Source organism: Dendropsophus ebraccatus, chromosome 4 (genome assembly GCF_027789765.1).
Source record: "Dendropsophus ebraccatus isolate aDenEbr1 chromosome 4, aDenEbr1.pat, whole genome shotgun sequence".
Taxonomy (NCBI): domain Eukaryota; kingdom Metazoa; phylum Chordata; class Amphibia; order Anura; family Hylidae; genus Dendropsophus; species Dendropsophus ebraccatus.
Genome location: NC_091457.1, coordinates 171175355 through 171189077, shown reverse-complemented (window position 1 = coordinate 171189077; position 13723 = coordinate 171175355). Strand labels below are relative to the sequence as shown.

Here is a 13723-nt window from a genome sequence, read left to right as displayed (position 1 = left end):
TTTCCTGTTCTTAGCTGAGCGGAGTGGCCCCCGGTGTGGTCTTCTGCTGCTGTAGCCCATCTGCCTCAGAGTTGGCCGTACTGTGCGGTCAGAGATGCTCTTCGGCCTACCTTGGCTGTAACGGTTGGCTATTTGAGTCACTGTTGCCTTTCTATCAGCTGGAACCAGTCTGCCCATTCTCCTCTGACCTCTGGCATCAACAAGGCATTTCCGCCCACAGAACGGCCGCTCACTGGATGGTTTTTCTTTTTCGGACCATTCTCTGTAAACCCTAGAGATGGTTGTGCGTGAAAATCCCAGTAGATCAGCAGTTTCTGAAATACTCAGACCAGCCCTTCTGGCACCAACAACCATGCCACGTTCAAAGGCCTCAAATCACCTTTCTTCCCCATACTGATGCTCGGTTTGAACTGCAGGAGATTGTCTTGACCATGTCTACATGCCTAAATGCACTGAGTTGCCGCCATGTGATTGGCTGATTAGAAATTAAGTGGTAACGTGCAGTTGGACAGGTGTACCTAATAAAGTGGCTAGTGAGTGTGTGTATATAATATATATATATATATATATATATATTATAATTTTTTTTTTATATTCTATATACACACACAGTGGTGCCTTGGATTACGAGCATAATTCGTTCCGGGACCGTGCTTGTAATCCAAATCTACTCTTATACCAAAGCAAATTTTCCCATAAGAAATCATTGAAATGTAGACAATTGGTTCCACACCCCAAAAATCATTTTATAATCATTATAGCAGCAGTGTGTATAGCTGAGTGTGAGTGCAAGCACATTATAGCAGCAGTGTGTATAGCTGAGTGTGAGTGCAAGCACATTATAGCAGGAATGGAGAGGATGGGAAACACAAGGACTGATAGAGACTGCAGGGAGCATGAAGGAATGAGCAGGGCAGATGTGGACACAGTATAGCAGCGCTCTCTGTCCATGGAGAGAGGGGTTAAAGCTATAAAGAGATTACCCCCACAGTCCTGTCCCCTGATGCAAGCCCCAGCCTGAAGTGGATCTGCTATAAATTGGAAGGTGAGAGAGACTTCCTGGGTCAGAGTACTGTGCTGCAGACCCCGCTATGCAGGCCATGCCCCTCCCCCACTCACGCTCCCACCCAGTACAGGGAGCTCTTACACCAAAGCAATGCTCTTAAACAAAGTCACCATTTTGAAAAACTGTGAGCTCTTCTTGCAAAACGCTCTTAAACCAAGTTACTCTTAAACCAAGGTACCACTGTATATATTATATACACATACACATATACACACTGGTGTCTTGGATTACCACTATAATCCCTTCCTGGACGGTGCTTGTGATCCAAATCCACTCTTATACCAGAGCAAATGTTCCCATAAGAAATCACTGATCTGCAGACAATTGGTTCCACCCCCGAAATATACTGATTATTATTCTGAATAACATGTAGAAGAGATGAAACAATGAGAAGCAGCTGAATATGTGATATATAAGTTACTGTAAAGTATAGCAGCATGTGGTATATAATGTATAGTAACTGTATAACCCTGATAACACAGCAGCAGCTGGATATGTGATATATAAGTTACTGTACAGTATAGCAGCATGTGGTATATAATGTATAGTAACTGTATAACCCTGATAACACAGCAGCTGGATATGTGATATATAAGTTACTGTACAGTATAGCAGCATGTGGTGTATAATGTATAGTAACTGTATAACCCTGATAACACAGCAGCAGCTGGATATGTGATATATAAGTTACTGTACAGTATAGCAATCAGCATGTGGTATATAATGTATAATAACTGTATAACCCTGATAACATAGCAGCTGGATATGTTATATAAGTTACTGTACAGTATAGCAGCATGTGGTGTATAATGTATAGTAACTGTATAACCCTGATAACACAGCAGCTGGATATGTGATATATAAGTTACTGTACAGTATAGCAGCCTGTGGTATATAATGTATAGTAACTGTATAACCCTGATAACACAGCAGCTGGATATGTGATATATAAGTTACTGTACAGTATAGCAATCAGCATGTGGTGTATAATGTATAGTAACTGTATAACCCTGATAACACAGCAGCTGGATATGTGATATATAAGTTACTGTACAGTATAGCAGCATGTGGTGTATAATGTATAGTAACTGTATAACCCTGATAACACAGCAGCTGGATATATGATATATAAGTTACAGTACAGTATAGCAGCATGTGGTGTATAATGTATAGTAACTGTATAACCCTGATAACACAGCAGCAGCTGGATATGTGATTAGTTACTGTACAGTATAGCAGCATGTGGTATATAATGTATAGTAACTGTATAACCCTGATAACACAGCAGCTGGATATGTGATATATAAGTTACTGTACAGTATAGCAGCATGTGGTGTATAATGTATAGTAACTGTATAACCCTGATAACACTGCAGCAGCTGGATATGAACCCTGATAACACTGCAGCAGCTGGATATGTGATATATAAGTTACGGTACAGTATAGCAGCATGTGCTATATAATGTATAGTAACTGTATAACCCTGATAACACTGCAGTAGCTGGATATGTGATATATAAGTTACTGTACAGTATAGCAGCATGTGGTATATAATGTATAGTAACTGTATAACCCTGATAACACAGCAGCTGGATATGTGATATATAAGTTACTGTACAGTATAGCAATCAGCATGTGGTGTATAATGTATAGTAACTGTATAACCCTGATAACACAGCAGCAGCTGGATATGTGATTAGTTACTGTACAGTATAGCAGCATGTGGTGTATAATGTATAGTAACTGTATAACCCTGATAACACAGCAGCTGGATATGTGATATATAAGTTACTGTACAGTATAGCAGCATGTGGTGTATAATGTATAGTAACTGTATAACCCTGATAACACAGCAGCTGGATATGTGATATATAAGTTACTGTACAGTATAGCAGCATGTGGTATATAATGTATAGTAACTGTATAACCCTGATAACACAGCAGCAGCTGGATGTGTGATATATAAGTTACTGTACAGTATAGCAGCATGTGGTATATAATGTATAGTAACTGTATAACCCTGATAACACAGCAGCAGCTGGATGTGTGATATATAAGTTACTGTACAGTATAGCAGCATGTGGTGTATAATGTATAGTAACTGTATAACCCTGATAACACAGCAGCAGCTGGATATGTGATATATAAGTTACTGTACAGTATAGCAGCATGTGGTGTATAATGTATAGTAACTGTATAACCCTGATAACACAGCAGCTGGATATGTGATATATAAGTTACTGTACAGTATAGCAGCATGTGGTGTATAATGTATAGTAACTGTATAACCCTGATAACACAGCAGCTGGATATGTGATATATAAGTTACTGTACAGTATAGCAGCATGTGGTATATAATGTATAGTAACTGTATAACCCTGATAACACAGCAGCAGCTGGATGTGTGATATATAAGTTACTGTACAGTATAGCAGCATGTGGTATATAATGTATAGTAACTGTATAACCCTGATAACACAGCAGCAGCTGGATGTGTGATATATAAGTTACTGTACAGTATAGCAGCATGTGGTGTATAATGTATAGTAACTGTATAACCCTGATAACACAGCAGCAGCTGGATATGTGATATATAAGTTACTGTACAGTATAGCAGCATGTGGTGTATAATGTATAGTAACTGTATAACCCTGATAACACAGCAGCTGGATATGTGATATATAAGTTACTGTACAGTATAGCAATCAGCATGTGGTGTATAATGTATAGTAACTGTATAACCCTGATAACACAGCAGCTGGATATGTGATATATAAGTTACTGTACAATATAGCAGCATGTGGTATATAATGTATAGTAACTGTATAACCCTGATAACACAGCAGCAGCTGGATATGTGATATATAAGTTACTGTACAGTAATGGGAGAGGATGGGAAACACATGGGCTGACAGAGACTGCAGGGAGCAGGACAGATGTGGGCACAGTATATAGCAGCACTCTCTGTCTGGGGAGAGAGGGGTTACAGCTATGAAGAGATTACCCCCCCCCCCCCCCCCCCACAGTCCTGTCCCCTGATGTAAGCCCCAGCCTGAAGTGGATCTGCTATGATTTGGAAGGAGAGGGAGACTTTCTGGGTCAGAGTACAGGGCTGTAGACCCCGCTATGCAGACCATGCCCCTCCCCCTCCCACCCAGTACAGGGAGCTCTTAAACCAAAATGCTCTTAAACCAAGGTACCACCGTATATATCTTTATCTATCTATATCCGGGGGCCGGGTGGGGTGTTGGCAGTGTGTATATGTATATATATATGTGTGTGTGTGTGTGTGTGTGCATATATATAATATATATATAAAATTTATTTTATATTTAATTTCCGGTTTCTTCTATTTCAGGGTGACAGTGGTGGAGAAATACTCTGTGTACTGGGTGAAGGTCCCCGGTCCGGTCGTCTGTCAGTCCAGCGCTCCGCTCATCTCCAGTAAACTGCAGCTCGCCCCGCTGCCTGCTGCGCCCCCTGCATCATCCCTTACACAGCCGGTACTGCAGTTTTTTGTGGTCATAACTTGTTATGGTGGTTGGGTTTCCAGTTGTTTGCCCCACCCAGTGCCGCGGCCATACACACAGGGTTAGGGGAGTCTGGTGATGTGTGGTGGCAGCTTGGTGTGTTGGAGGGAATAGGAGATACAACACGCCACTGCCACACAGAACGGTGATGGTGGTGGAGGCTGCGGAGGTGACGATGGAGGTGATGACAATAGTGAAGGGGGTGATGACGATGGAGGTGACGACAATGATGATGGAGGAGGGGCTGACGATGATGATGGAGGAGGGGCTGACGATGATGATGGAGGAGGGGCTGACGATGATGATGGAGGAGGGGCTGACGATGATGATGGAGGAGGGGCTGACGATGATGATGGAGGAGGCGCTGACGATGATGATGATGGAGGAGGCGCTGATGATGATGATGGAGGAGGGGCTGACAATGATGATGATGGAGGAGGGGCTGACGATGATGATGGAGGAGGGGCTGACAATGATGATGATGGAGGAGGGGCTGACGATGATGATGATGGAGGAGATGATGATGATGATGATGGAGGAGGGGATGACGATGATGATGATGGAGGAGGGGATGACGATGATGATGATGGAGGAGGGGATGACGATGATGATGATGGAGGAGGGGATGACGATGATGGAGGAGGGGCTGACGGGGATGATGATGGAGGAGGGGCTGACGATGATGATGATGGAGGAGGGGATGATGATGATGGAGGAGGGGCTGACGATGATGAAGGAGGGGCTGACGATGATGATGATGGAGGAGGGGCTGACGATGATGATGATGATGGAGGAGGGGCTGACGATGATGATGATGGAGGAGGGGATGACGATGATGATGATGGAGGAGGGGATGACGATGATGATGGAGGAGGGGATGACGATGATGATGATGGAGGAGGGGATGACGATGATGATGATGGAGGAGGGGATGACGATGATGATGATGGAGGAGGGGATGACGATGATGATGATGGAGGAGGGGATGACGATGATGATGATGGAGGAGGGGATGATGATGATGGAGGAGGGGATGACGATGATGGAGGAGGGGATGACGATGATGATGATGATGGAGGAGGGGATGACGATGATGATGATGGAGGAGGGGATGATGATGATGGAGGAGGGGATGATGATGATGGAGGAGGGGATGATGATGATGGAGGAGGGGATGATGATGATGGAGGAGGGGATGATGATGATGGAGGAGGGGATGATGATGATGGAGGAGGGGATGATGATGATGGAGGAGGGGATGATGATGATGGAGGAGGGGATGATGATGATGGAGGAGGGGATGATGATGATGGAGGAGGGGATGACGATGATGATGATGGAGGAGGGGATGACGATGATGGAGGAGGGGCTGACGGGGATGATGATGGAGGAGGGGCTGACGATGATGATGATGGAGGAGGGGATGATGATGATGGAGGAGGGGCTGACGATGATGAAGGAGGGGCTGACGATGATGATGATGGAGGAGGGGCTGACGATGATGATGATGGAGGAGGGGATGACGATGATGATGATGGAGGAGGGGATGACGATGATGATGATGGAGGAGGGGATGACGATGATGATGATGGAGGAGGGGATGACGATGATGATGATGGAGGAGGGGATGACGATGATGATGATGGAGGAGGGGATGACGATGATGATGATGGAGGAGGGGATGACGATGATGATGATGATGGAGGAGGGGATGATGATGATGGAGGAGGGGATGATGATGATGGAGGAGGGGATGATGATGATGGAGGAGGGGATGACGATGATGATGATGGAGGAGGGGATGACGATGATGGAGGAGGGGCTGACGGGGATGATGATGGAGGAGGGGCTGACGATGATGATGATGGAGGAGGGGATGATGATGATGGAGGAGGGGCTGACGATGATGATGATGGAGGAGGGGCTGACGATGATGATGATGGAGGAGGGGCTGACGATGATGATGATGGAGGAGGGGCTGACGATGATGATGATGGAGGAGGGGATGATGATGATGATGGAGGAGGGGATGACGATGATGATGATGGAGGAGGGGATGACGATGATGATGATGGAGGAGGGGATGATGATGAAGGAGGGGCTGACGGGGATGATGATGGAGGAGGGGCTGACGATGATGATGATGGAGGAGGGGATGATGATGATGGAGGAGGGGCTGACGATGATGATGATGGACTGACGATGATGATGATGGAGGAGGGGCTGACGATGATGATGATGGAGGAGGGGCTGACGATGATGATGATGGAGGAGGGGCTGACGATGATGATGATGGAGGAGGGGATGATGATGGAGGAGGGGATGATGATGGAGGAGGGGATGATGATGGAGGAGGGGGAGACAATGATGATGGAGGAGGGGCTGACGATGATGGAGGAGGGGCTGACGATGATGGAGGAGGGGCTGACGATGATGGAGGAGGGGCTGACGATGATGGAGGAGGGGCTGACGATGATGGAGGAGGGGCTGACGATGATGGAGGAGGGGCTGACGATGATGATGATGGAGGAGGGGCTGATGATGATGGAGGAGGGGCTGACGATGATGAGGATGGAGGAGGGGCTGACGATGATGGAGGAGGGGATGCTGATGATGATGGAGGAGGGGATGCTGATGATGATGGAGGAGGGGATGCTGATGATGATGGAGGAGGGGATGCTGATGATGATGGAGGAGGGGCTGATGATGATGATGGAGGAGGGGATGATGATGATGGAGGAGGGGCTGGGGATGATGATGATGGAGGAGATGATGATGATGATGGAGGAGGGGCTGACGATGACGATTATGGAGGAGGGGGTGACGATGATGATGGAGGAGGGGACGATGATGATGGAGGAGGGGACAACGACGACGGTGGAGGGGCTGACTACGACGACGGTGGAGGAGGGGCTGATGACGGTGGAGGGGCTCTGTCTGCACTGTGGAGATCAGTGGTCTGTGCTGCTGGGTGGGGGCTCTGCACTGTGGAGATCAGTGGTCTGTGCTGCTGGGGGGGGGGCTCTGCACTGTGGAGATCAGTGGTCTGTGCTTCTGGGTGGGGGCTCTGCCTGCACTGTGCCACTCTAGGGGCTGTCTGGTTAATTAGTCCTCAGGTGTGCAAGCCTTATACCAGGCCGGGAGGGCAGAGATGGCTCCAATCTCAGCCCGGTCATCTGCTAGAAGCCTGTGACAGCATTACAAGTGCTAGGTACATGTACAGTGGTGCCTTGGATTACGAGCATAAGCCATTCCGGTACGGTGCTTGTAATCTAAATACACTCTTACACCAAAGCAAAGTTTACTATAAGAAATCACTGATCTGCAGACAATTGGTTCCACGGCCCAAATATACAGATTATTATTCTGAATAACATGTAGAAGAGATGGAACAATGAGAAGCAGCAGAATCTGTGATATATAAGTTACTGTACAGTATAGCAGCATGTGGTATATAATGTATAGTAACTGTATAACCCTGATAACACAGCAGCTGAATCTGTGATATATAAGTTACTGTACAGTATAGCAGCATGTGGTGTATAATGTATAGTAACTGTATAACCCTGATAACACAGCAGCAGCTGGATATGTGATATATAAGTTACTGTACAGTATAGCAATCAGCATGTAGTGTATAATGTATAGTAACTGTATAACCCTGATAACACAGCAGCAGCTGGATATGTGATTAGTTACTGTACAGTATAGCAGCATGTGGTGTATAATGTATAGTAACTGTATAACCCTGATAACACAGCAGCTGGATATGTGATATATAAGTTACTGTACAGTATAGCAGCATGTGGTGTATAATGTATAGTAACTGTATAACCCTGATAACACAGCAGCTGGATATGTGATATATAAGTTACTGTACAGTATAGCAGCATGTGGTATATAATGTATAGTAACTGTATAACCCTGATAACACTGCAGCAGGATATGTGATATATAAGTTACTGTACAGTATAGCAGCATGCTGTATATAATGTATAGTAACTGTATAACCCTGATAACACAGCAGCTGGATATGTGATATATAAGTTACTGTACAGTATAGCAGCATGTGGTGTATAATGTATAGTAACTGTATAACCCTGATAACACAGCAGCAGCTGGATATGTGATATATAAGTTACTGTACAGTATAGCAGCATGTGGTATATAATGTATAGTAACTGTATAACCCTGATAACACAGCAGCTGGATATGTGATATATAAGTTACTGTACAGTATAGCTATCAGCATGTGGTGTATAATGTATAGTAACTGTATAACCCTGATAACACAGCAGCTGGATATGTGATATATAAGTTACTGTACAGTATAGCTGTATGTGGTATATAATGTATAGTAACTGTATAACCCTGATAACACAGCAGCAGCTGGATATGTGATATATAAGTTACTGTACAGTATAGCAGCATGTGGTATATAATGTATAGTAACTGTGTAACCCTGATAACATAGCAGCTGGATATGTGATATATGTTACTGTACAGTATAGCAGCATGTGGTATATAATGTATAGTAACTGTATAATCCTGATAACACAGCAGCTGGATATGTGATATATAAGTTACTGTACAGTATAGCAATCAGCATGTGGTATATAATGTATAGTAACTGTATAACCCTGATAACACAGCAGCTGGATATGTGATATATAAGTTACTGTACACTATAGCAGCATGTGGTGTATAATGTATAGTAACTGTATAACCCTGATAACACAGCAGCTGGATATATGATAATAAGTTACTGTACAGTATAGCAGCATGTGGTGTATAATGTATAGTAACTGTATAACCCTGATAACACAGCAGCTGGATATATGATATATAAGTTACTGTACAGTATAGCAGCATGTGGTGTATAATGTATAGTAACTGTATAACCCTGATAACACTGCAGCTGGATATGTGATATATAAGTTACTGTACAGTATAGCAGCATGTGGTATATAATGTATAGTAACTGTATAACCCTGATAACACTGCAGCAGCTGAATATGTGATATGTTACTGTACAGTATAGCAGCATGTGGTATATAATGTATAGTAACTGTATAACCCTGATAACACAGCAGCAGCTTGTAGATACAGGATGGAGCTGCAGATCCCCATAATGCAGTAGTGTAGTACAATAGGATGAATAGAGAAGCATGGCTGCTGTCAGATCTGTGTGGTCACATGACAGGAATGGGGAAGGGGTGTGCTCAGCATGGACCAATCAGGGCTGACAGACTGCAGGGAGCAGGACAGATGTGGGCACAGTATATAGCAGCACTCTCTGTCCGGGGAGAGAGGGGTTACAGCTATGGAGAGATTACCTCCACAGTCCTGTCCCCAGATGTAAGCCCCAGCCTGAAGTGGATCTGCTATGATTTGGAAGGAGAGGGAGACTTTCTGGGTCAGAGTACAGGGCTATAGACCCCGCTATGCAGACCATGCCCCTCCCCCACTTCCCCTCCCACCCAGTACAGGGAGCTCTTACACCAAGTCACAAAACGCTCTTAAACCAAGGTACCACTGTATAGGTTACATATGGTGCCCGGTAATAGCTGTCTGTCTGTGTGTGTGTATATAAATATAATCAGTGAGTGTATAATCTTTCTTCCATGGTCTGTGACGTTGCCTGTATCTGCCCCGTTCTGTGTCTCCAGGCCGCCCCGCCGCCTCCAGGATGATTGACAGGTGGCTCATGTCGAAATCCTGTTCAGCCAGAAATGAGCTGGTTGTCAATCATCCTGGAGGAGGCGGGGCATCTGAAGAGTAGGACACGCCCATTTACAGGGATTATTATAACCTCTATATCACTCCGAGCTGCAGGACGTCACATGATGTCTGTGGGTTACCTTCTGGTATATAGAGATTATTATATCCTCCATACCGCTCACATGTCGGGGGTGACACCTGCGGTCACATGACTGGTCCTGGTCACATGATGTCTGTGACCTTCTGGTATATAGAGATTATTATATCCTCCATACCGCTCACATGTCGGGGGTGACACCTGCGGTCACATGACTGGTCCTGGTAATCTTTGCAGTTCAACTCTGCCGGATGTGGGAGCCATAAATTCTGTGTGAGGAGCCCGAGCTGTGACCCGCGGCGAGACCCGCTCTGCTTCTTCCTGTCCTTCACCAGAGAAGGTGACTCTGTGCTGACTGAGATGAGCGGCCCTGCCAGCGGATACCTGTCCTTCGCCTTCTCCTATGACCAGTGGATGGTTGGTGCAGATCTCCAGGATTTCCCTCTCTCGTTTGTTTGTTCTACTGTGTGCGGCATATATATGTATTATGGTGGTTCTGCCCAGCCCTGTGCCTGCAGTGTATCTCTCTGTGCCTGCAGTGTATCTCTCTGTGCCTGCAGTGTATCTCTCTCTCTCTGTGCCTGCAGTCTCTCTCTCTCTCTCTGTGCCTGCAGTGTATCTCTCTGTGCCTGCAGTGTATCTCTCTCTCTCTGTGCCTGCAGTGTATCTCTCTCTCTCTGTGCCTGCAGTGTATCTCTCTCTCTCTGTGCCTGCAGTGTATCTCTCTCTCTCTGTGCCTGCAGTGTATCTCTCTCTCTCTGTGCCTGCAGTGTATCTCTCTCTCTCTGTGCCTGCAGTGTATCTCTCTCTGTGCCTGCAGTGTATCTCTCTCTGTGCCTGCAGTGTATCTCTCTCTCTGTGCCTGCAGTGTATCTCTCTCTCTGTGCCTGCAGTGTATCTCTCTCTCTCTGTGTGCCTGCAGTGTATCTCTCTCTCTCTCTGTGTGCCTGCAGTGTATCTCTCTCTCTCTCTGCCTGCAGTGTATCTCTCTCTCTCTCTGCCTGCAGTGTATCTCTCTCTGCCTGCAGTGTATCTCTCTCTCTCTCTGCCTGCAGTGTATCTCTCTCTCTGTGCCTGCAGTGTATCTCTCTCTCTGTGCCTGCAGTGTATCTCTCTCTCTGTGCCTGCAGTGTATCTCTCTCTCTCTGTGTGCCTGCAGTGTATCTCTCTCTCTCTCTCTGTGCCTGCAGTGTATCTCTCTCTCTCTCTGCCTGCAGTGTATCTCTCTCTCTCTCTGCCTGCAGTGTATCTCTCTCTGCCTGCAGTGTATCTCTCTCTCTCTCTGCCTGCAGTGTATCTCTCTCTCTCTCTCTCTCTCTCTCTCTCTGTGCCTGCAGTGTATCTCTCTCTCTCTCTCTGTGCCTGCAGTGTATCTCTCTCTCTCTCTCTCTCTCTCTTTCTGCAGTGTATCTCTCTCTCTCTCTGCCTGCAGTGTATCTCTCTCTCTCTCTGCCTGCAGTGTATCTCTCTCTCTGCCTGCAGTGTATCTCTCTCTCTCTGCCTGCAGTGTATCTCTCTCTCTCTCTCTCTCTCTCTCTCTCTCTCTCTCTCTCTCTCTCTCTGTGCCTGCAGTGTATCTCTCTCTCTCTCTCTCTCTGTGCCTGCAGTGTATCTCTCTCTCTCTCTCTCTCTGTGCCTGCAGTGTATCTCTCTCTGTGCCTGCAGTGTATCTCTCTCTGTGCCTGCAGTGTATCTCTCTCTGTGCCAGCAGTGTATCTCTCTCTCTCTCTCTCTCTCTCTCTCTCTGTGCCTGCAGTGTATCTCTCTCTCTCTCTCTCTCTCTCTCTCTCTCTCTCTGTGCCTGCAGTGTATCTCTCTCTCTCTCTCTCTCTCTGTGCCTGCAGTGTATCTCTCTCTCTCTCTCTTTCTCTATCTCTCTCTCTCTCTCTGTGCCTGCAGTGTATCTCTCTCTCTCTCTCTCTCTGTGCCTGCAGTGTATCTCTCTCTCTCTCTCTCTCTCTCTCTCTGTGCCTGCAGTGTATCTCTCTCTCTCTCTCTCTCTCTCTCTCTGTGCCTGCAGTGTATCTCTCTCTCTCTCTCTCTCTCTCTGTGCCTGCAGTGTATCTCTCTCTCTCTCTCTCTCTCTCTCTCTCTCTCTCTCTCTCTGTGCCTGCAGTGTATCTCTCTCTCTCTCTCTCTCTCTCTGTGCCTGCAGTGTATCTCTCTCTCTCTCTCTCTCTCTCTCTCTCTCTCTCTCTCTCTCTCTGTGCCTGCAGTGTATCTCTCTCTCTCTCTCTCTCTGTGCCTGCAGTGTATCTCTCTCTCTCTCTCTCTCTGTGCCTGCAGTGTATCTCTCTCTCTCTCTCTCTGTGCCTGCAGTGTATCTCTCTCTCTCTCTCTCTCTCTCTCTCTCTCTGTGCCTGCAGTGTATCTCTCTCTCTCTCTCTCTCTCTCTCTCTCTCTCTCTCTCTCTCTCTCTCTCTCTGTGCCTGCAGTGTATCTCTCTCTCTCTCTCTCTCTCTCTCTCTGTGCCTGCAGTGTATCTCTCTCTCTCTCTCTCTCTCTCTGTGCCTGCAGTGTATCTCTCTCTCTCTCTCTCTCTCTCTCTGTGCCTGCAGTGTATCTCTCTCTCTCTCTCTCTCTCTCTCTCTCTGTGCCTGCAGTGTATCTCTCTCTCTCTCTCTCTCTCTCTCTCTCTCTCTCTCTCTCTCTCTCTCTCTCTGTGCCTGCAGTGTATCTCTCTCTCTCTCTCTGTGCCTGCAGTGTATCTCTCTCTCTCTCTCTGTGCCTGCAGTGTATCTCTCTCTCTCTCTGTGCCTGCAGTGTATCTCTCTCTCTCTGTGTCTCTCTCTCTCTCTCTGTGCCTGCAGTGTATCTCTCTCTCTCTCTCTCTCTGTGCCTGCAGTGTATCTCTCTCTCTCTCTCTCTCTCTCTGTGCCTGCAGTGTATCTCTCTCTCTCTCTCTGTGCCTGCAGTGTATCTCTCTCTCTCTCTGTGCCTGCAGTGTATCTCTCTCTCTCTCTGTGCCTGCAGTGTATCTCTCTCTCTCTGTGCCTGCAGTGTATCTCTCTCTCTCTCTCTCTGTGCCTGCAGTGTATCTCTCTCTCTCTCTCTCTCTGTGCCTGCAGTGTATCTCTCTCTCTCTCTCTCTCTCTCTGTGCCTGCAGTGTATCTCTCTCTCTCTCTCTCTCTCTGTGTGCCTGCAGTGTATCTCTCTCTCTCTCTGTGCCTGCAGTGTATCTATCTCTCTCTCTCTCTCTGTGCCTGCAGTGTATCTCTCTCTCTCTCTCTCTCTCTCTCTGTGCCTGCAGTGTATCTCTCTCTCTCTCTCTCTCTCTGTGCCTGCAGTGTATCTCTCTCTCTCTCTCT

At 46.5% G+C, this 13723-nt stretch overlaps 1 protein-coding gene across 2 annotated transcripts in view; it reads left to right on the top strand.

Moving 5' to 3' along the window:
* LOC138789136 (putative ferric-chelate reductase 1) overlaps positions 1-13723 on the top strand; it is a 567372-nt gene that overhangs the window by 520809 nt on the left and 32840 nt on the right. For both annotated transcript variants that reach the window (XM_069967740.1, XM_069967741.1), the window contains exons 5-6: positions 4425-4569; positions 10652-10831. In XM_069967740.1, coding sequence (XP_069823841.1) covers positions 4425-4569; positions 10652-10831 — 325 coding nt within the window. The remainder of the gene's footprint in view (positions 1-4424; positions 4570-10651; positions 10832-13723) is intronic.